This window comes from Pelodiscus sinensis, chromosome 5 (assembly GCF_052426305.1).
Source record: "Pelodiscus sinensis isolate ZL-2025 chromosome 5, ASM5242630v1, whole genome shotgun sequence".
NCBI classification, from domain to species: domain Eukaryota; kingdom Metazoa; phylum Chordata; order Testudines; family Trionychidae; genus Pelodiscus; species Pelodiscus sinensis.
Window position 1 is genome coordinate 131673066 of NC_143056.1, and position 22410 is coordinate 131695475.

Genomic DNA, 22410 nt, shown 5'->3' on the forward strand with positions numbered 1-22410 from the left:
GCGCCTCTGAGGCTTTGCTGTGGCAAAGCCGGGGAGGTGCGGGACTCCGCCGCCGCTGCCGCTTTGCTCCCGGTGCCTCTGGTCTGCTGGGGACCATCTCTGTGGGGACCGCCTCTGGTCTGCTGTGGTACAGCAGCTGGGGCGCTGCCAGTTGGTCCCGCAGCACCGCTCCTTGGCACTACTGGACCAACCCGGCAGCACCCCAGCTGCTCTGCCCCAAGAGTCCTGATTCAGCCGCTGCTGATCAGTTTCAGCAGCAGCTGAATCAGGACACCTGGGGCAGAGCAGCTGGGGTGCTGCTGGGTTGGTCCAGTAGTGCCGAGGAGCGGCGGCGCTACTGGACCAACCCAGCAGCACCCAAGCTGCTCTGCCCCAGGTGTCCCCAAGTCAGCCGCTGCTGAAACTGACCAGCGGCTGACTACAGGAAGCCCCTGCCCCGGGGCTTCCTGGAATCAGCCGCTGATCAGTTTCAGCAGCAGCTGACTTGGGGACACCTGGGGTTCTTAAGTTGAATCTGTATGTAAGTCAGAACTGGCGTCCAGATTCAGCCACTCTTGAAACTGATCAGTTTCAGCAGTGTCTGAATCTGGACGCCAGTTCCGACTTACATACAGATTCAACTTAAGAACAAACCTACAGCCCCTATCTTGTACGTAACCCGGGGACTGCCTGTACTAACTTCCATCACTTAATTATACTGCAGATAATGATTCTTAAAGATATAGACCAATGTGGTAATACAAAAAATTGTTTAAATAAGTAGACTGGGATACTTTGGGGCAACTGATTTTTGTTTAAGTGGCTATGGACTGTTGATTGGGTAGGTCTCTGGGAAATCTGTTTTTGCTGAGTGTTTTTCAGTCATTTAATTAGTTTTAAACACTCCTGGAAGAAACTAACCATCTTATTCTCCTCTTCACAACTGGCCCATAAGACATTTAAAACCCAACAGTTATAGCTGGGGATAAGCAGATTTTAAGTACTGGCTTTCATTAAGTATGTGTGTTATCTTTTTCTTTATAGAGGAACAGTGTTTGTTGGCATTCAAAATTCTGCCAAATGTATTACTAGAACCTCACAACCCTCCCCCACAGGAGTTCTCAGGTGGCTAAGCCTTCATCGGAATGGTTTGATGATTAAAGCTGCCCCTTCCGTCTGAAACGGTGCCCTGGTAGAGTAGCAAGACACGATCTTCATTCCAGCGTTCATCATCTCTTTCACCCGGGCTCCCTCCTGTGAAGTCTGCAGCGCGGTGCTATCGTAGGTCCATCTCTTCCCCTAGGGACAGAGGAGTGAGTCAGAGCAGCTGCATAAAGCCATGGGCCCAGGGTTGCTGTTAAACAGCTTGATCTGACCATGCTCTGGTGCCTTTCACCCCAAGGATCTCAAAGCAGCTCATTTTTGGACTCTCCCCCTCTAGCTCTGCATCTCTGTGCTTCCCACCCGGCTAACTTCTAGGGACCAGGATGTGGGTCTGTTTACCTCACTGTTATGGACATGATGAAGTGGGAATTATAGGCAATTTTTTTAAAAAAAGAAAGCTGTTAGGGGAAACTGAGGCACACATCTGCTCTGTTGTTACCCAGTGGGAGGGAAAGGTCTATTTTGCTCTTGGGAGCAGGCTCAGACCCAGGTGTGACTGGTGCCTTCACGCTGGGGGCCTTAAATTCTGTAGCAATGGAGCGCTGGAGAAGACAGTGGCCGATGAAATCACAGGAACATTGGAACTTGGCTTCCAATGGTGCAGGGAGATGTGGAGTTCCCACCACTCTGTCAAGGGGGTGGATCTGCCCCCTCCCTCCAGGTCCTCTCACCTGCCAGGGCCCACAGACCATCTGTCATGTTATTGGATTTTAGGGAAAGCAGCCAGAGCACTCCTGCATCCAAGGGAGGGGGGGTCTGTAGAAAGGGGGCCATGTGGGGTGTCAAATGAAAGCTGCTGTTCTACTGATTCTATGTGTACTACTCATGTACTGGTGTGATCCCTGTATGTGGAGTTATGAATATGGACATCGTGCTGTGAGTGTTCTCTGCCTGACAGAGCAAGGGCCTGGACTGCCTGCTGGAAGGATGGAAGGTCCAGTCAATGACTGTGCTCACTAGCATGGCCCCAAGGACCATGGCTCTCAAGGTGCCCAATACACACCTGAGGAATGCGTCTGGAAACCTGCAGCCCAGCCAGTACCTCATGGCTGCTGCATGTGAAACAGAGAGAGGTCACTTGACCATGTGACCTGCTCCACTGGGGAGAGACCAGGAATGGATATAAAAGGCCATCTGGTCATCTCCATCTGGTCTTCAATTCTGCTACTGATCCCAGATGCAGCCTTGTGAGGAACAGCGAGCCGAGAAGGATTCGCTGACCCATCCTGACATAGGATGTGCACCAGAGACTTTTAAGCCGGCAGTTACAACATCTCTGCTCAGAGCCTGACTCAAGAACTGGGTGACTGGTGCATGTGATGTATTTTCCTTAACAATCTTACTCTCAACCTTTGCTTTCTTTTGTTAATAAACTTTTAGGCTACGTCCACACTGGCACGTTCTCATGCAAAAACTCTTTTGCGGAAGAGTTCTGCAAAAACTCTGCCAGAAGAGAGCGTCTACACGGGCATGTGCTTTTGCGCAAGAGCATCCATGCCAGCGTAGACGCTCTCTTGCGCAAGAAAGCTCCGATGACCATTTTAACCATAGGGCTTTCTTGCGCAAGAAATTCATGTTGCCTGTCTACACTGGCCTCTTCTGGAAGAGCTCTTGCGCAAAAGGGCTTCTTCCTGAGCGGGAGCATCAGAGTTCTCGCGCAAGAAGCCCTGATTTCATACTTTAGAACGTCAGTTTCCTTGTGCAAGAACACGTGGCCAGTGTAGACAGGCAGCAAGTTTTTGCGCACGAGCAGCCGCTTTGGCTCAAGATCGCACCAGTGCAGACATAGCCTTAGCTTTTAGATTCTAAAGGATTGGCCCAGCGTGCTCCTGGGGGTAAGATCTAAAGTGTAAATTGAGCGGGGATCTGTGGTTGGTTCTTTGGGACTGAGAGGATCTGCTTGGGGTAGGTGAGATTGGGTTCTATAACCTCTCACCTGTGGCGAGCCCTGCTTGCCAGCCACGCTGTCCGGTGATCCGCGCACGCGCAGATCGCCCAAACCCGGCTCTTCCGGGTTGTAATCTACTTGCCACAGGCGAGTTTGTCGAGCCCTGCCTGCATGTAAGGGCCTGAGGCTGATGGTGGCACAGGGAGAGCTGGCGTATCTGAGGGGTTTTGCTCGTGAGGCTTCCTGCTGGCCGGATTGGCAGCTGGAGCGCTCGGTGCGACTGGTTTGTGGCCTATTTGGGAAAGGTTTCCAGTCTGGGGCTGTAAGCAGGGCCAGATTAAGGGGGGGGGCTAGCCGGGCAGCTGCCTGGGGCACCACCTGTGAGGGGCGCCCAATGGCAGCAGTAAGGTGTGTAGTGCACCAGGGGGCAGGTCCGCACGTGCGCTGTGCACCCGGAGGCGGAGCCGCACATGCGTCGCGTGCCTGCTGCCCAGGGCGCAGGAATGGCTCAATCCAGCCCTGGTTTTGAGCAATTCACCCTGAGCGGACGCCCTCGGCTGTGCCCAAACCCGGCCTGGTCTGTCGCACGATCTCCTCCCATACCCTCCGAGCACTTCCTGCTCACCCCGAAACAGCTTCTGGTGGTGTTCAGGATTCTCCAGGAGGAAGGGTGAGGAGACTTGGAAGGCAGCAAGCCACCCTTAGCTGTGTAGGTTGGGGGAGGGGGTGTTGCATGGTTTGGAGTAGCCCTTAGCTGAGCCAGGTGCGTGTGCTGCAATTAGGACTCAGTGGTAGCGGGGAAGGGAACAGGGGAAAACCTCTCCCCGAGGGAAGAGAACAGCATTCCTTAGATCCAGGACTTCTCCCTCAGCCTGACAGCAACTCCACATCCACGTATTTCACCCCACCCCTCTTTCTCTCCCTTTCCAACACCCTTTCTCTCCTGCTGTAGCTCCCTGTGAACAGATCTGACTTCCTGTGTCTCTTTCCTGCACCCTCCCCCGCCCCCCATTAGGGATGTAAAAAGTCATTTAAAAAGTACCCATGAAAGGTCCTAGCGATGTCATGGGCTGCTGGAACTGTGGTATAAGCAGTTGTCTCCCCGGGCACGGAGCTGGCAGCCCCTGCTCCCAGGGAGTCAGCCTGTAACCTGGGGGGGGGGAATCCTGGGGGGCTGGATCCCCCTGCCAAGGGTGGTTGGGGATCTACTCCAGCCCCTACAGCCTAACCATTTACAGCCCGTCTCTCCACAACAACGGCGTGTGTCTCTCCTATGCCCAGTTCGCCACGCTGATGAGGCCTGCAATTGTTTTTAAAGTGTGCCTCTGTTTCCCCGTTCGGGGCAGTGATCCCTGGGGGGACTGAAGGGGGCCTTTACCCGGATAAGAGGGAAGAGGCGAGCGTTGGGCTAGTACACGCGAGCAATCGGTGAATGGCTTGGTCACGCCTAGATGGAGTCGGCCTGGTGGAACAGTGGAAGACCCTAACTCCCTGGGAAGAGATAAGTTGGGGATCTAGGTGCCTAAACCCCTTTGGCTCTGTGATACACAGGCCCCAGTGGCAGCCTTGCAGGAGACAGGGCTACCGAATTCCACCCTTTGGGGACAGTGTTAAGGAAGGAAGCAGCATTCCTGTAGAAGGAGGCCCCTGCACGTAACACCCCCTTAAAGAGGGGGAGTTTCCTCTTGCGAGCCCCTCACTTACCCAGCCCTGTGGCCTGGTGCAGGCTGCGTGCCAGGTCCTGCTTGTCCATGGCCTTCAGCACGCTCACGACCACTTCCACTGCGTAGCTCTCCCTGTAGTAGTTGATCAGCAGGCGGGTGAGTTCCACGGCGCCAGCTTTTTCCAGCTCGCCCCATTTGATGCGGCTGTAGCCGGCTTTGGGCTGGAAGTGGTTCAGCTTGTCTCGAAACGTCACCAGGTCTGACTCGCCCAGCTCTCTAACGGTATCGAACAGATGGTCTCGCAGGGCCTTTGCCATGCTGCCTCCTGGCTCCGACACCAGGAAGGAGACCCAAAAGAAAGTGAAACTTCAGCTGAGTCCCGCCCCCGTCCCTCGTGTCACCATGGGCTGTGCTCAAGGGGAGGGTGTTTGACTCTGGCTCCCAGCGCTTGTGGCTCTTCTACGGGGGCAGGGGTCTCGTGGCTGCCAGGGCAGCAGGGAGCTACCGTTGCCCAATGTTGGTCAAACCTTCGGGGCATAAAGACTGGGAGGGCAAAGGGCATCTGAGCCCCGACTGTGAAGGCAAGAGGCCTGGGGAGCTTGGGGTCGCGCCCTGCCCATCGTACCCACCGTGGTGCTGAGGAAGGGATGGTGGCTTGGCTCCTGTAGGGGGCGGGGCTGGGCAGAAGGGGTGGGGCTGGAGCTATAGGGGGCGGGTCCTGGAAAGAAGGGGCCCAACCTTCACCCGCTGCCCCTGGGCGATTGTGTTCGCCTTGTTACATTGTGTGTGAGCTCTGCTACCCCGGCACCGCCCCGAGGCCTAGAGCCGGGGTGTCCAACGTGCGAGCCCCTAGCGCCGTGTGGCTCTTTGGCGGGCTGATATTCCACGCTTAGCCTCATTTGCATACTTCTGGAGCAAGATCGCACCCGTGTAGACACAGCCTATGTCGCATTATAAAGCCAGCTTCTCCTGTCTTTAACACCTCGTAGTTGCATCAAAAGCTAAGTGTGGATACTTCTGGCCCACTTGATTATCCTCGTTAGCACTGACCCTGCAATTGACAGGTACTTCCCCTTCCCCCGCTGTTATAAATAACATGGTTTCTCTTATTCCTCTCCAACTCAGCTGAGGAAGTGGGTTTTGCCCAGGAAAGCTCATGATACTAGACGTATATTTTTGTTAGTCTCTAAGATGCCACAGGACTGCTCATTTGTTTTTAAAGTTGCAGACTAACACAGCTATCCCTCTGAGACCAAAAAAAAGTGCCTTTGCTAAGAAAAGGAGCACAGGAATTTATTAGCCACTGGTGCCGTCTACCGGACATGGTAGGGACTGAGCGGTTCAAATTCTGCACAGCAATAGCCAAACGGAAAGGAATTCCTTCCTCCACCCAACCCTGAAACCAGGCCTAAAACATCAGCGTTTGCTGACTCCACCCAAGAAGCTGCTGCAACAGGGACAGGCTCCCATGTCCCAGGTTGAGCAGCAGTGAGAGGAAGCGGTGAGGTTGCATTTCAGAGACTTTTTTTTGTCTACACGCCAAAGTTCAGGTGATCCTGCCAAGTCAGGCTGGGTGTGAAAACTCCACACCCCTGCGTGTTGTTGTGAAGTTGACCTTGCCCGTAGTGTAGAAGGTGCTAGGTAGCCCCTGCCTCTCGGAGGCATGTGTGTGTTTGTGTTGCAAGTCAGTTGAGCTAAGGGAACCTCACAGGAAATCTTTAAGCAGCTGCTTTTGAATCTTTACACAAGTCCCTTTCAAAGCCGACATAAGCACCATCAGGGACCAGAACTCCTTAGGGTGTAGTGAGACATAACTTTACTCCTTGGGGAATTATTTTTAAGAGAGGCAGGTGTGTTAGAGATGCTGAAGAACTGAGAACTGTTGGTTGTTGATCTGGGTGGTTCGTGGCGAGTCAATAGACTGGTTGGTTGGTTATGAATAATCCAGTGTCCTCACTTGGGACATACTGACCGAGGCCAATGGAGATCTGAGAAGCACCTCACTTTAAAATCAGAAAGCCAGCACTCCCAGAACTCAGTGACAGTGGGTTGAGCCAAATTATATTCCAGCCCCAAACTGGCTCTGATGCTTATCCAGTAGGAAAATGTAGTTCATTAGATTTTCAGATGAACTCTGACCTGTACTTTGGCAAAGTTAAAAAATTGCCCCCCCCATTTTCATGTACATCTGCCTGCTGCCCATAGACCCGTGTAGACCAGCGTCCTTCCCCACCTGACTCAGCTGTGGGTGACGATCCCTGAGTATTATTCTCTTTTTCCCCTCCCACCCATTCATCTGTTCTCTCTGTGAACTCTTCAAGGCAGGGGCTGATTCTTACTGTGATTCTGTGCCACGCCCGACCCAGTAGGGGCCCAGATCTTGCGCCTGTCACAGCGGGTCTCGGATCTTGGCTGGGGTCTGTGAAGTGCCCAGCACAAGGGGGCCCTGATCTCATCAGGTGTATGAGGCACATGGCAAAACAGGGACCCTGCTCTTGGTTGCAACCTCAACCTGTTCCCATAAGAAGCAACGACGAGTCTGCGGTACTGTACTCGCATGGGTGTGTGCCAGAGGGATAAATCCATGACTGCTGGCCCTTTGCTCAGTCCCTGGGGTGTCCTGGCCCATATACACACAGACCTGATCCCTGACGGATTGACCGGGGACCATCTGGCAGACAGAACCCCAGACGCGCATGTGCACACAGGAGACACAGTGGCCATGACCATATTTTATTGGAGACCATCTCGGGATGGATGCGAACATGCTCAGACCCTGGCCATGGCTGTACAGATCCAGGAGGCTTGGAACCACGTCAGGTCACTGCCAATGTCCCCTCTATTTTTTCCCAGCCGTGCGTGGAATAAATTTTGTGTTGTGCACCGAGGCATGTGGGGGTGTGCACCATCAGGAGAAACATACACTGCCGGCTGTGGGCGCTCTGCTAATTAGATGGGCGCCATTGGAATCTCTCCTGGATGGCTGCCCAAGCGCTCAGCTTACAGGGAACCCTGGCCACTGCCCGTCTCAGTGAATTTGGAGCTGGGCCCTGCAGTCTCCGAAGAAGCCATCATGGCATTTGGTACAGTCTGGCGCTTTGAGATCTGCGGGCAGCTTCCTGCTCTAGTGACAGACAGAAACCTGAGCCTGTGGTGAGGGGGGCACGGTGGAGCACGGTGACGGGAGCGTGGCCAGGCCCAGACACGGGGCTTCTGGAGACGGAGGCTGTGGAGAGCAGTGGTTACAGCACCGAGTGACAGACCGCCCAGTGACGTGGGCCAGGGCAATGGGGAGCTCAAGCATGGCGTGGGGTGGCAGGGCACAGATAAGGTTTCTCAGGGCCGTGGGGAGGTCAGGTGTGGCACGGGTGGCAGGGCATGGCTCAGGTTTCTCAAGGCCGTGGGGAGGTCAGGCGTGGCGCGGGGTGGCAGGGCATGGCTCAGGTTTCTCAGGTCCGTGGGGAGGTCAGGTGTGGCACGAGTGGCAGGGCACGGCTCAGGTTTCTCTCGGCCGTGGGGAGGTCAGGCATGGCGTGGGCGGCAGGGCACAGCTCAGGTTTCTCAGGGATGTGGGGAGTTCAGGCGTGGCACGGGTGGCAGGGCATGGCTCAGGTTTCTCAGGTCCATGGGGAGGTCAGGCGTGGCGCGGGGCGGCAGGGCACAGCTAAGGTTTCTCAGGTCCGTGGGGAGGTCAGGTGTGGCACGGGTGGCAGGGCATGGCTCAGGTTTCTCAGGTCCATGGGGAGGTCAGGCGTGGCGCGGGGCGGCAGGGCACAGCTAAGGTTTCTCAGGTCCGTGGGGAGGTCAGGCGTGGCGCGGGGCGGCAGGGCACAGCTAAGGTTTCTCAGGGCCGTGGGGAGCTCAGGTGTGGCACGGGTGGCAGGGCATGGCTCAGGTTTCTCTCGGCCGTGGGGAGGTCAGGCGTGGCGCGGGGCGGCAGGGCACGGCTCAGGTTTCTCTGGGCCGTGGGGAGGTCAGGCGTGGCGCGGGGCGGCAGGGCACAGCTCAGGTTTCTCAGGGCCGTGGGGAGCTCAGGCGTGGCGCGGGGCGGCAGGGCACAGCTCAGGTTTCTCTCGGCCGTGGGGAGGTCAGGCGTGGCGCGGGGTGGCAGGGCACAGCTCAGGTTTCTCAGGGCCGTGGGGAGCTCAGGCGTGGCGCGGGGTGGCAGGGCATGGCTCAGGATTCTCTCGGCCGTGGGGAGGTCAGGCGTGGCGCGGGGTGGCAGGGCACAGCTCAGGTTTCTCAGGGCCGTGGGGAGGTCAGGCGTGGCGCGGGGCGGCAGGGCACGGCTCAGGTTTCTCAAGGCCGTGGGGAGGTCAGGCGTGGCGTGGGCGGCAGGGCACAGCTCAGGTTTCTCAGGGCCATGGGGAGGTCAGGCGTGGCACGGGTGGCAGGGCATGGCTCAGGTTTCTCTCGGCCGTGGGGAGGTCAGGCGTGGCGCGGGTGGCAGGGCATGGCTCAGGTTTCTCTCGGCCGTGGGGAGGTCAGGCGTGGCGCGGGGTGGCAGGGCACGGCTCAGGTTTCTCAGGGCCGTGGGGAGGTCAGGCGTGGCGCGGGGCGGCAGGGCACAGCTCAGGTTTCTCTGGGCTGTGGCTGCGAGTGGGTGAGCCCTGGTGACAAAACTGGGAAAGCTCCTAGCTCATTTGGACATGGCTGGCCACAGCCAGGACACCTCATTTGACACGGGGCGAGCTGGTGACCGAGGGGTGGCTGGACGCGATCGTGGTTCCTCTGGTGACGTGGGGCGTGGTTGTGGCACCTCCCACTCTGGCATCTCGGGTCTAGGCTGGGCACGGCCGTGGCACATTTGGCAGCGGAGAGCGTGGCTGGGCGTGGCGACAGGCCCTTTGGCAACATGGATCTGGCACTGGCGGCTCCGGGGGGCGTGGCTGGACGTGGCTGCACAGGGCCGTTAGGAGGCCTCCGGCTCCGGCACGTAGAGGACCAGCGGCTGGCTGTTCTTGCCCTTGTCGTGCCAGCAGACGTCGAAGAAGGGGTAGAGGGTGGTGGTGAAGCGCGTGTGGAAGGCGAAGAGCTGCGTCAGGCTGTCCTCGTCGCTGGCGTCGTAGAAGCCCAGCACCCCGTCCTCGAAGCTGAGGTACACCCCCACCCGGCTGGGCTTGGCCTCCACCCGCAGGGCCCGCGGCTCCTTGTGCTCCACGTGGGCCTCGTAGTTCTTGCCTTCCTTGCAGCCCAGCAGCCAGAAGCCGTTGGAGGGCAGGGCCTGGAGCCGGCCCTTGCGCCCCGCCTCGGCCGAGATGACGCCCAGCCCCCAGCGCGGCTTGTCGCCCACCGTCACCTCCCAGTAGTGCTCGCCGGCGGAGAAGCTCTGGCGGCTCACCAGGCAGTTGGACTTGTCGAAGCGGCCCGGGTCGTCCGTGCTCACCGGCTGCTTCTGCTCCACGCACTCCACCCGCTTGCCCTCCTCCGACACCAGCAGGTTGGGGTGGGCCGTGTCCGGGTCGAAGGTCAGGTTCTCCAGGGCTGGCCGGAGGGGCGGGGGGGAAGAGGGTGGAGCCGTGAGCCTACATCCGGCCCCAGTGCCTCCCCCGCGCTAGCTGCCACCTCCCATCACCCCGGTTTCCCTCATTCTTCTTCCCCACGTGTCGCCTTCAAGGGAGGCGGGGATCTCAGATGGGGGAGGGGGTGCCCAGCCCGCTGGGGCCTAGTGAACAGAGCAGGGCCCAGGACTTGCCCCAGCTCTGCCACGGGCCTTTTGAGCTGATGGCTCCACTCAGGGTCTGTTTAGCCCCAGGCACGATTGCTGTGCTGGGCAAAGGAGAACAGAGAATCTCCTTGGATATATCCCGGGATCCCTCGCCCAAGGCTGAGATGCAGCCACCTCTGGGGGGGAGCCCGGGGGCTGTTTATACAGGGATCCCGCGCCTGGCCCTGAGATGCAGCCGCCGGTGACGGGGGCGCGGGGTTGTTTAGTGGCTGTACTGCAACCCCGCACTGAGAGTGAAGGTAGAAGGTAGAGACCAGACTGGAGTCCCCACAGCTGGGATTTGGCCAGGACACTGTGACCCTTGGGAAAAGACCAGGGGCTTAAAACCCACGAACCGCCAAAGCTGTAGCATGAATGCAGCATGACATGCAGCACAGCGCCCCCTAGTGCTGCGCTGGGGTACTGGGGCCAGCCCTGCCTGCCAGGGGACAGCGCCCCCTGCTGAGCCCCCGCCTGCTCCCTGCAGCACAGCGCCCCCTGCTGAGCCCCCGCCTGCTCCCTGCAGCACAGCGCCCCCTGCTGGGCCCCTGCCTGCTCCCTGCAGCACAGCGCCCCCTGCTGAGCCCCCGCCTGCTCCCTGCAGCACAGCGCCCCCTGCTGGGCCCCTGCCTGCTCCCTGCAGCACAGCGCCCCCTGCTGGGCCCCTGCCTGCTCCCTGCAGCACAGCGCCCCCTGCTGAGCCCCGGCCTGCTCCCTGCAGCACAGCGCCCCCTGCTGAGCCCCCCCACTGTCAGCTGCAGCACAGCGCCCCCTGCTGAGCTCCCACCTGCTCCCCTCAGCACAGCGCCCCCTGCTGGGCTCCCTCCTGCTCCCTGCAGCACAGAGTCCCACACTGCTGCTCTGAGGTATTGGGCCCAGCCCTGCCTGCCAGGGGAGAGCGCCCCCTGCTGAGCCATCTCCAGCACACGCCCTACCTGGCATCAGTGCGTGGAGCATCTTCCTCCACACCTGGAACTTGAAGTCATCCGTGATGATCGGCAGCTGAATGTCCATGCGGGCGACGGGTGGGGACTCTCCCAGGATCTTCTGCAGCCTGCAGGGAAGGGAGAGCAGTCGGAGGAGCGACGGGGGAGGTTAAGACTGTGAGTCAATTCCTGGAGCCAGGCATCTGGCGGGAGTGTGCACGGCTCTTGTGCAAGGGGAGGTTGTGCGCAGGGCTGGGTGGTGCACACAACGAGAGAGGCACTCAGGCCTCGTGCAACAGGCTGGGCTCATGGTTAAGACACTGGCCTGGACCTCAGGACACTGGGATTCAATTCCTAGCGCCGCCACAACCTCCCCTCCCGCACATGTCACTGAATCTCTCCAGGCCTCAGTTTCCCTATTTGTGAACTGAAGCTAAAAATGGGGGGTGGGGATGAGGTAGTGCGCAAAGGGAAGGTGGTGAAAACAGTGCGTGTGCGACTGGCTGGAGCCTGACCCTTTTCCGTCTGGGCTGAGGGGATTGGAGGCCTCCTGCAAGAGCAGAGACTGGACTCGGCCACCCAGGAGGGCTGTTCTGGTCCCATGTCCCCTGCCCCGTGGGGTGGAAGGGGGGCAGGACTGCGGGGGAGCAGATGGGGGGGGCAATGGGAGCGCTCACCGGCTGGCCACCAGGCAGTATTTCTGTGGGGAGGAAGACGAGAATGATGATTAGTGCCTGGCCCATAGCATCCCCCCATTCCCAACCCCACACTCAGATCCCATCCCCCCACCCTAACCCAGGAACACACAGACTCAGGGGCAGGGTCCCAGACAGATACACAGACACAGGGGCGGGGCCCCAGACAGACACAGGGGGTGGGGCCCCAGACAGACACACAGACTCAGGGGTGGGGTCCCAGACAGACACACAGACACAGGGGGCAGGGTCCCAGACAGACACACAGACACAGGGGCGGGGCCCCAGACAGACACAGGGGGTGGGGCCCCAGACAGACACACAGACACAGGGGGCGGGGCCCCAGACAGACACAGGGGGCGGGGCCCCAGACAGACACACAGACTCAGGGGTGGGGCCCCAGACAGACACACAGACTCAGGGGTGGGGCCCCAGACAGACACACAGACTCAGGGGCGGGGCCCCAGACAGACACACAGACACAGGGGGCAGGGTCCCAGACAGACACGGGGGGGGGGGGGTCCCAGACAGACACACAGACACAGGGGGCGGGGCCCCAGACAGACACAGGGGGCGGGGCCCCAGACAGACACAGGGGGCGGGGTCCCAGACAGACACAGGGGGTGGGGCCCCAGACAGACACACAGACTCAGGGGTGGGGCCCCAGACAGACACACAGACACAGGGGGCAGGGTCCCAGACAGACACGGGGGGGGGGGTCCCAGACAGACACACAGACACAGGGGGCAGGGTCCCAGACAGACACGGGGGGGGGGGGTCCCAGACAGACACACAGACACAGGGGGCGGGGCCCCAGACAGACACAGGGGGCGGGGTCCCAGACAGACACACAGACGGGGGGGGGGGGGTCCCAGACAGACAGAGCCATGCAGGAATGGAGTCCCAGAGACAGCAGGCGGGGGTCCCAGACAGACTCAGGGTCCCAGACGGAGGCAGGGGGCAGGCAGGCAGCAGGCTGCGGTGGGGCAGGGGGTGGGGGCAGGTCTCTCCTCACCCTCAAGAACTCGGTCTGGCTCTCCTCCTGCACCTCGCCCAGCACGGCCTCCATCTGCTTGAGCTGCTCTAGGTAATGGCCCATGGTCTTGCGCTCGTCTTGCAGCACGGCCGTGGCCTGCTTCTGCACCCGCTCCGCCTCCTTGCCCAGCGAGGTCTCCAGCGCCCCCAGGTAGGCCCGCATCACCCCCAGCTGCTCCGCCACCTGCTGCTTGAACCGCGCCACCGTGTCCTGCCCACGGGGGGGGCATGGTCACTGCCTTGCCACCTCCTCCCCCAATTACCCCATCCCCCTGGGGTAGACCCCCCCCCAGTAATTACCCCCAGTAGCAGCTTCCTTCCCCAATCTGCCCCCATCCCTTGGGGTGGAGGGAGCCCCCAGTACCCCCTTCCCTGCCTTTGCCTGCATGCACATGGAGGAGGAATAGGTTGCCTTCTTATTATAGGGTTTCCTGACATTGCTAGGGCTATACATGGTTTGTTATTGTAGGGTCTCACAGCAGTGCACATACTACTTTGTTATTGTAGGGTCTCTTGACATGGCTAGAGCTGCATGCATTTTGTTGTTGTGAATTGCGCATGGACACTGGGGTTGTGCATAATGTTTTATTATTGTAGGGTCTTATTGCACACACCGCTTTGTTGTTGTAGGGTCACTCTCAGAGGCACTAGGCTCACACACATTGCTTTGTTATAGAGGCCCTCTGGGGCACTGAGGTTGCACTCACTGCTCCATTATTGTAGGGTCTCTCAGGAGCAGCACTGCTCTGTTATTGTAGGGTCTCTTGGGGCATTGGGGTTGCACACGTTGCTCTGTTATTGTAAGGTCTCTCAGGAGCAGCACTGCTCTGTTATTGTAGGGTCTCTCAGGAGCAGCACTGCTCTGTTATTGTAGGGTCTCTCAGGAGCAGCACTGCTCTGTTATTGTAGGGTCTCTCAGGGCACTGGGGTTGCGCACATTGCTGTGTTATTGTAGGGTCTCTAGTGAGGACCTAACTATTGGGAGTACCCACAGAAAGGAGAGGAGCATGTAACTCCTGGGTGCTGGCAGACAGACGAGTGGGATCCCTTTGAACTAACAGGGCAATCAGCCACCGTTTCAAAGGCACCACAGATCCCCTGGCACATGGACTCTCCCGTAACGGGGGTGCACAGCACATGCCGGGCCCCTGTTCTCTCACCTCCACCTCGGCTATCTGTCTGTTCAGCAGTGCGATGGTTTTCTCCTTGCGCACTTGCGCCTCCTGCAGTTGGACTTGCTGCTGGGGAAGTTGTTTCTGTGAGAGCAAGAGAAAAAGTTGAACATATGGGTCTAATCCGGGGTGGCAGGGAGGGGGCGGGATACCAGGGTAGATGGGCCCGTGGGTCTGATCCAGGGTGGCAGGGAGGGGGTGGGATACCAGGGTAGATTGGCACATGGGTCTAATCCAGGGTGGCAGGAAGGAGGCGGGATACCAGGGTAGATGGGCCCATGGGTCTGATCTGGGATGTCAGGGAGGGTGCGGGATACTGGGGTAGATTGGCCCATGGATCTGATCCGTGGTGGCAGGGAGGAGGCGGGATACCGGGGTAGATGGGCCCATGGGTCTGATCCGGGGCATCAGGGAGGGACAGATACCGGGGTAGATTGGCCCATGGATCTGATCTGGGGTGTCATGGAGGGACAGATACTGGGGTAGATTGGCCCATGGATCTGATCCGTGGTGGCAGGGAGGAGGCGGGATACCGGGGTAGATGGGCCCATGGGTCTGATCCGGGGTGTCAGGGAGGGACAGATACCAGGGTAGATTGGCACATGGGTCTGATCCAGGGTGGCGGGAAGGAGACGGGATACCGGGGTAGATGGGCCCATGGGTCTGATCCGGGGCATCAGGGAGGGACAGATACCGGGGTAGATTGGCCCATGGATCTGATCTGGGGTGTCATGGAGGGACAGATACTGGGGTAGATGGGCCCATGGGTCTGATCCAGGGTGGCAGGGAGGGGGCGGGATACTGGGGTAGATGGGCCCATGGATCTGATCCATGGTGGCAGGGAGGGGGCGGGATACCGGGGTAGATGGGCCCATGCGTCTGATCTGGAGGCTGCAGGAGCAGATTAACTGTTCTGGGGACTTGGGGCTATTAGATTTTGTGGGCCCCCAAAATGTGGGCGGGAGGGAGGGGGCTGCGGGTGGAGGCAGGAGCATTAGGTGCGGGATGGGGTGAGGGCTCCCATCGTGGGGGCAGGCTCTGGGGTGGGGCTCAGCCTGGGGCCAAGGGGTTTGGAGTGCAGGAGGGGGCTCAGGACAGGAGGTTTGGGAGGGGGGCAGGGGTGGGGGGGGATTTAAGATGCTGGAGGGGCTCAGGGCTGGGGCAGGGGGGTGGGGCGCTTTCCCAGGGCAGCTCCCCTTTCACAGTGGGGGGAGCAGAGAGCTCGGCGTGGGCCGTGCGGCCCTGCGCTCCCCTCCAGGCGCCCCCCGCAGCTCCCGTTGGCCGGGAATCACACCGAGGCGGGGAGAGGGGGGTGCCTACAGGCCAGGTCCGGAGCTTCCCTCGTGCTCCTGCTTCTGTGGCTCATGGCGCCGCCTCCTCCCCCACCCCAGCCAGGCAGGGCCGGGCAACACGCAGGGACTTTAGCAGCTGCAGCCCTGAGCTATGGGGCCCTGCAGAAGGATCTGGACTTGTGGCGTCCCGGAGATCCTTTTGTGGGGCCCCCTAAGGCCGGGGCCCTGAAGCCCTGGTGTTACGCCGGCCCTGGGTGGCAGCCCCTAATCCCCTGTGCTGGGCCAGGCCCCGGGCTAGCTGGGCCCCCCGGCCGTCACCTTCATGCGCTGGTGGGCCTCGGTGGCCGTGATGATGTTGTGACCCTTGTGCTTGCCGAGGGAGGCGCACACGCCGCAGATGACCTGCCGGTCCTGCTCGCAGTACACGCTCAGCGGGTCCATGTGCTCCTCGCAGTGGTCGTGAGGCACCTGCTGGAAGCACTGCACCAGGTGCTCCATCTGCTGGTTGATGCGCAGCTGCTCCACCTTGGCCGGGGCCTGGCAGGTGGGGCAGGCGGTGGCCTGGGACAGGCACTCCAGGCAGAAGGTGTGGCCGCACTCCGCCGTCACCGGCGCCTTGAACAGCTTCAGGCAGCTGGGGCAGCTCAGGTCCTGGTGCATGCCCTGCATCAGGCGCTGCTTGGAGGTCGACATGCCGGGGCCGGGCGCTGGCGGGGGCGACAGAGCGACTCGTGGGCCCCGTTCAGCCGCCAGCCCAGAGCCCGGCGCCAGGAACGGTCCTGGTCCCGGATCCAGCCCTTGGCTGGGATCAATCAGCCAGTTCCCCCGCCCCCCGCCCCCACCGGCCCCTGCAGCCTGAGGAATGGAGGAATGTTAGCCCAGCATGGCGGGGAGGTGACACACGCCTATAAATAGCTGGTTGGAGCAGACACGGTAATGGGAGCCGAGCGCCCCCTCCAGATCTCTGCCCCTGCCTGGAGGCTGCCCCTCCGCTGTTTTCCATCCCCTCCCCCACAGGCCTTGCTGGGAATGGCACCGTTCCTGGCAAACTAGCTACAGGCATAAAGGGAAACAAGAAGACCTTTTATAAATACATTAAAAGCAAGAGGAAGACCAAGGACAGGGTAGGCCCACTGCTTAGCGAGGAGGGAGAAGCAGTAACAGGGAACTTGGAAATGGCGGAGATGCTCAATGACTTCTTTGTTTCGGTCTTCACCGAGAAGTCTGGAGGTGTGCCTAACGTAGTGAATACAAGCAGAGAGAGGGTAAGTTTAGAAGATAGGATACACAAAGAACAAGTTAAAAATCACTTAGGAAAGTTAGATGTCAGCAAGTCACCAGGTCCTGATGAAATGCATCCCAGGATACTCAAGGAGCTGATAGAGGAGGTATCTGAGCCTTTAGCTATGATCTTTGAAAAATCATGGCAGACAGGGGAGATTCCAGAAGACTGGAAAAGGGCAAATATTGTGCCCATCTATAAAAAGGGGAATAAGAACAACCCAGGAAATTATAGACCGGTCAGTTTAACGTCTGTCCCAGGGAAGATAATGGAGCAGGTAATTAAGGAAATCGTATGCAAACACTTGGAAAGTAATAAAGTGATAGGGAATAGCCAGCATGGGTTTGTGAAGAACAAGTCATGCCAAACTAATCTGATAGCTTTCTTTGAAAAGATAACGAGCCTTGTGGATAAGGGAGAAGCGGTGGATGTCATATACCTAGACTTTAGTAAGGCATTTGATACGGTCTCGCATGATATTCTTATTGATAAACTAGGCAAATATAACTTAGATAGGGCCACGATAAGGTGGGTGCATAATTGGCTGGATAACCGTAGTCAGAGAGTTGTTGTTAACGGTTCTAAATCCTGCTGGAAAGGGATAACAAGTGGAGTTCCTCAAGGGTCTGTTTTGGGACCCGTACTATTCAATATCTTCATCAATGATGTAGATATTGGGATAGAGAGTACTCTTATTAAGTTTGCAGATGATACCAAACTGGGTGGGGTTGCAACTTCTTTGGAGGATAGGGACATAATTCAAAATGACCTTAGCAAGTTAGAGAAATGGTCAGAGGTAAACAGGATGAGGTTTAATAAGGAGAAATGCAGAGTGCTCCACTTAGGAAGGAACAATCAGTTCCATACATACAAGATGGGAAGCGACTGTCTAGGAAGGAGCATGGCGGAAAGGGATCTAGGGGTCATAGTGGACCACAAGTTGAATATGAGTCAACAGTGTGATGCTGTTGCAAAAAAAGCAAATATGATTCTAGGTTGTATCAACAGGTGTGTTGTAAGCAAAACTCGTGAAGTCATTCTGCCGCTCTACTCTGCACTAGTTAGGCCTCAGCTGGAGTACTGTGTCCAGTTCTGGGCGCCACATTTCAAGAAAGATGTGGAGAAATTGGAAAGGGTACAGAGAAGAGCGACAAGAATGATTAAAGGTTTAGAGAACATGACCTATGAAGCCAGGCTTCATGAACTGGGCTTGTTTAGTTTGGAAAAAAGAAGATTAAGGGGGGACATGATAGCGGTTTTCAAATATCTAAAAGGGTGTCACAAGGAGGAAGGCGAAAATTTGTTCCTCTTGGTTTCTGAGGACAGGACAAGGAGTAATGGGCTTAAAGTGCAGCAGGGGAGGTTTAGATTGGACATTAGGAAAAAATTCCTAACTGTCAGGGTGGTCAAATATTGGAATAAATTGCCAAGGGAGGTGGTGGAATCTCCCTCTCTGGAGATATTTAAGAACAGGTTAGATAGACATCTGTCAGGGATGGTGTAGACGGAGCTTGGTCCTGCCTTGAGGGCGGGGGGCTGGACTCGATGACCTCTCGAGGTCCCTTCCAGTCCTATTATTCTATGATTCTATGATTCTATGAAATACGGCTCCCGTTCTGCTCCCTCCGCTGCCATGGGCCGGGCATGGCAGGACGTGGCCAGGGGGCTAGTGGGGCCCACGGTGAATTCCCCATCCCGGCCCTGCCTCGGTTGTGCAGCGTTTGGCTGCGGTGAGAGGCCGGGGGGGGGGGGGCACACGTCGTATCGTCGGCTTTGTCGGCCACGTGGGAGCGTGCGGTGGCCACTGCTGGGGGGGTGGGACGCAAGGGGGGCACCAGTCATGTGACCTCCCCCCCCCCACATGACTCCTCCCGTGCCAATCCTAGTCCAGGGGCGGTGAGTACAGGTGAATACCCGCAGCATGGGCCCAGGGCCGGCCTGACCCATTTGCACGCCCCGGGCCTCAGGAGCATGCGTGGTCCCACCCCCGGGCACACAGAGCATGCATGGTGCCGCCCCTGCCTGGCCCAGCAGTCCCGCGCGGTGCCCCCTACAATGGGGCACCCACGGCAATAGCTCGGCTGGCCCGTACCTTGGGCCGGCTCTGCCTGGGCCAGACACCAGGGTGTTTGGATGAACCGTTTGCCGGCTGCTGGCCCCTGGCCCCTGGCCCCTGCCCCAGCGTATTCAGAGGGCACACGGCCCTTCGTAGGGTTCCCAGATGGTTTCAACAAAAATACCAGACACACTTGACATTCCATCCCAGTCTACAGCCCATCTGAGTTAGGAAATCCTGGGCCTTTCTGTTGTCTCATTTCTAGTTTCTCAGTGTGTTTCCCGAACAGAAGCTCAGCTACGGGACTGTCCGGTTCAACACCAGACCCCCGGCAACCCTGACCCTTCGTGCTCCCCCCACATGCTGCCCTGGGAGTGGGACGGGGTGTCCAAACCCCACCCCGGGCAAGGAGGGGTTAAGGGATTATTTTGGGCTCAGCCCGCCCCGCCCTGCCGCTCCTGCAGGGAACGCTCCAGCTGCAATGGCCAGGTGGGGCTTAGCCCCCTTGTGGCAGCGCTGGGGGGGGCAGGTCTGATTCTGCCGTCGGTGGAGGTGAAAGTGGGGGTGCCATGGCACGCAGCTCCGGCACGGGCTGGCTGAGCTGGGGCAAAAGCGGTGCTGTTGAAAGGGCGGGCGGGGACCCGGGTTGCAATAGGACAGCGCCTGTATGAAATGTGAACTTACTGTCACTGCTGGCCGCCTGTAGCTGCAGTGGGAAGCTAAAGGCTCTGACTCCGCAGGGAGACACTGGCTGTTCCCACCCTTGCTTGTAAGCACAGGTTGGACGAACGGCTGCCGGGGTGGAGGGGGTGTTGACGTTTTACATGCTCCTGCCTCAGAACAGGGGCCGGAAAGGATCAGCCCAGCAGCATCATGGAGCCTTTAGCTGCATCTTGGGTGCCAGAGCCCTGGTCCTCAGCGTGGGGCCTGCCAGTCTGTCTGGGGCTGCCGGCCCTGCTGCTCAACCCCGCCCCTGCCTCTGCGGTGTGCAGGGGAGAGGGGATGGGGGTGCTCGGGGGAGTGGGCAGCAGGAGGTGGGGAAGAGGCAGGGCAGGGACATGGAAGGAGTGGACAATTGGGGGAAGGTGGGGGCTGAGTGGGGCTTAAAATGAGAAGCCATTTTGGGGGTCATCAAAGAATTTAAATCCAATTAGAGGTGCCCCGGTTGCTAATATTTAAGAACCAGGGTTCTGTGTTGGTCACCACAGTCGTAATCCCCTAGCTCTTATCTAGACTTTTTGACAGTCTAGCTCAGTCTAGCTCAGCCTTAGACCCATTTTACAGGTGGGAAAAGTGAGGCAAGGGACGTCATTTGTCCCCATCCTCCCGCAGGCCTGGGACCAAAATTGTCCACCTGTGCCCTGGGCCTGGCTGTGCCCCAGGCCAGCATGCTAGCCACTAGGCCACACTGCACAATGCTTGGCAGTGTTATAGTTGTGGTGCTACCCTGCCATTTTGCTGCAGGGCACTTTTGCTGTGGGGGCTGCGTACTGCCTGGGGCGAAAGGGCTGGACTGGGAGGCAGGAGACCCGCTGCTATTTCCAGCGGTGCTGCGTGAAGACGCTCGGCAAGTCACTTCCCTGTGCCTCAGTTTCCCTAGCCATAAAATTATCCTAATCGCCCTTAGTCGAGTGCCCTGAGATCGAATGAAGGAGAGAGCTGGGGATTCACATTTGTATGTATTTTATTTTTTATATATTTTACTATATTCATTTGGGAATGGCCGACAGGGGAGGGGATACACGAGGATTCCCGGTTCTGTTCCCTCCCTCTGGGGCACCAGGCATTGGCTGCTGTCGGCAGACAGGACACTGGGCTCCATGGGCCTTTGCTGACCCGGTAGGTTCTGTGGGGCTGCATTGCCTGGGACCTGGGGGTGCCCTCAGCGTCTGAGATGTCGCAGGGAATTATGTTGCCTGCCAGACATGCAGCGTGGACTTGATTCCCGGCCACTGTCTCAGCTGCCTCGCCTTGCACGTGTGGTGAATTCGGGGCGTGCCGAGCTGCGTCGCACGGGGCCCCGTGCCCTGCTGCGTGTGCGGCTGCACTGCGCTGCATTGGAGCTGCCAAGGTGGCCTGGCAGGGGTCCCGCTGCCTTGTGGTGCACTGCGTAGGGAGCTGGGGGGGGAGGGGCATTAGCAGAGGCTCAGGATGAGGCACGGGGTGGGTGTGTGTGGGGGGGTTATATTTGGGGCATCTCCAGCCTGTGCTATCCAGGGGGTCGGGCTAAGGGCCCTTCTGGCCAGGGGGCTCTGTGGAGCTTGTGCCGTTGCTCCGGAGGGGAGCGGCCTGCAAGACGGCGCCCCCCCCTCTCCCGACGGGGCTGAATGCCAGTGCCAGGCCACATCTGAGAATCAGGAAAAGCCGCTTCCCGAGGGGCGTGAGCAGCCGGGTCTCACCGTGGCCTCCCCCACCTGTCCACAGCGCTGTTGGGAATAAGCGGTAGGGGGGGCTGGGAGGAGGCGGAAGCAGGAGGGAGGGATCCCTAATGGGTAGCGATGGGCGAGGCCATCCCCCCCCCCGACACCAAAGGGGGCAGGGACAGCTTCTCCATGGGGCGGGAATGTCGGCTGAAGGTTGGGAGGGGGAAGGGAGTGGACTGGGAGGCAGAAGAGCCACAAACAGAGAGAGACGCCAAAGAACCATTTTAGCTCCTGCCCAGAGCGACTTTTTAACCCAAACCAGCCCCCCCAGCTCACCCCCTTCTCCAGCCCACCCCCGCTTTCCCTGCCACAGGCTCTCCCCGCAGACAAGCTGTCCCTCAGCTCCAGCTCTGGGCCCAGGGGTTAAAACAACAGGCACGAGAGAAGAGAGGCAGGAGCTCTGGGGGCAGGCGTGGGATAGCTCAGGGGCCGGTCACAGAGACGCAGCCAGGCAGACACAGAAGGAGGCTTGCGGAGCGTTTCTGGTCCCTGCCCAGAGAGAGCGAATTCAGTCCAGCTCGCTCCCGGTTACCCCAAAGGGAAGCATCCGAGCCCGTCTCCCCGCCAGGCCCTCTGACCTTTCCCGGTCCTGCACTCGTTAGAAAGATGATGCCTCCCTTTGAGTTTCCCCCCTGCCCTCTAAGCCTGGCACCCCGGTCACTACAGGCTGCATAGAGCCCTGGGAGCAAAGTGAGACCCCCATAGCTCCGGGGGAGAGAAAGCAAGCAGCGTCTTACTGAGCTCAGAGGAGACAGCGGGGGAGCGGTGTCCGGCTGGAGGGCGAGGAGGCGCAGCGATCGGACGGGCACCAGGGAGCAGCTGACTGTGCTAGGATGGGCTCAGCCGCAGCGCGACTGCCCACCGCCCCTCCCCGCCTCTATATATAGATCAATAATGCGCGGCTGTTCTGGGAAGGACAGGACACCGGCCAATTTTTTGTCTGCAGAGCAGGAGGGGGAGGGCAGGGTGACAGCAAATGGCTCAGGCAGCTGTTGGCATAGAGAGAGGGGGCTCTCACTCTGCTTGGGGAGCACCCTGCATTCCCCTCCAGGAGCCCGGGGTCCCACTCTCTCCCCTGCACACCGGGGTCTGGGAGTGCCACCCTTCCCCCTGGGAACCAGGGGCTG

At 59.0% G+C, this 22410-nt stretch overlaps 2 protein-coding genes and 1 long non-coding RNA gene across 15 annotated transcripts; 1 reads left to right on the top strand and 2 right to left on the bottom strand.

Annotated features, from left to right (window-relative positions):
- Positions 1-655: 655 nt before the first annotated feature.
- Positions 656-5292, bottom strand: LOC112545465 (apoptosis-associated speck-like protein containing a CARD). The gene is made up of 2 exons (XM_025183632.3): positions 4736-5292; positions 656-1278 (listed from the first exon to the last, which is right to left on the bottom strand). The coding sequence occupies exons 1-2, from the start codon at positions 5010-5012 to the stop codon at positions 1256-1258; spliced, it is 300 nt and encodes a 99-aa protein (XP_025039417.3). The 5' UTR covers positions 5013-5292; the 3' UTR covers positions 656-1255.
- A 2085-nt stretch (positions 5293-7377) lies between these two features.
- Positions 7378-10241, top strand: LOC149524398 (uncharacterized). 13 transcript variants are annotated; one of them, XR_016349757.1, is made up of 5 exons: positions 7378-8047; positions 8104-8216; positions 8329-8420; positions 8535-8896; positions 9067-10241. It is a non-coding gene; the product is annotated as an uncharacterized LOC149524398 (long non-coding RNA). The 13 variants fall into 13 exon arrangements; XR_016349759.1 differs by having other exon boundaries at positions 7379-8082; positions 8140-8216; XR_016349749.1 differs by having other exon boundaries at positions 7380-8216; positions 8535-8704; positions 8762-8896.
- TRIM72 (tripartite motif containing 72) lies at positions 9608-22156 on the bottom strand. Its single transcript, XM_075929027.2, has 7 exons — positions 22021-22156; positions 15841-16229; positions 14219-14314; positions 13039-13269; positions 12006-12028; positions 11338-11456; positions 9608-10179 (listed from the first exon to the last, which is right to left on the bottom strand). Exons 2-7 carry the CDS (start codon positions 16213-16215, stop codon positions 9608-9610), a joined length of 1416 nt encoding a protein of 471 aa, XP_075785142.1. The 5' UTR covers positions 16216-16229; positions 22021-22156.
- Positions 22157-22410: the final 254 nt, after the last annotated feature.

Excerpts from the sequence above, each read along its gene's own strand:
- LOC112545465 (XM_025183632.3), bottom strand. The coding sequence starts at position 5,012 with ATGGCAAAGGCCCTGCGAGACCATCTGTTCGATACCGTTAGAGAGCTG. Across the intron at positions 1,279-4,735 it reads GCACCAGGCCACAGGGCTGG|GGGAAGAGATGGACCTACGA; the intron begins GTAAGTGAGGGG and ends CTCTGTCCCTAG.
- TRIM72 (XM_075929027.2), bottom strand. The coding sequence starts at position 16,215 with ATGTCGACCTCCAAGCAGCGCCTGATGCAGGGCATGCACCAGGACCTG. Across the intron at positions 13,270-14,218 it reads GACAGATAGCCGAGGTGGAG|GACACGGTGGCGCGGTTCAA; the intron begins GTGAGAGAACAG and ends CCCCGTGGGCAG. Across the intron at positions 12,029-13,038 it reads GCCAGACCGAGTTCTTGAGG|AAATACTGCCTGGTGGCCAG; the intron begins GTGAGGAGAGAC and ends TCCTCCCCACAG.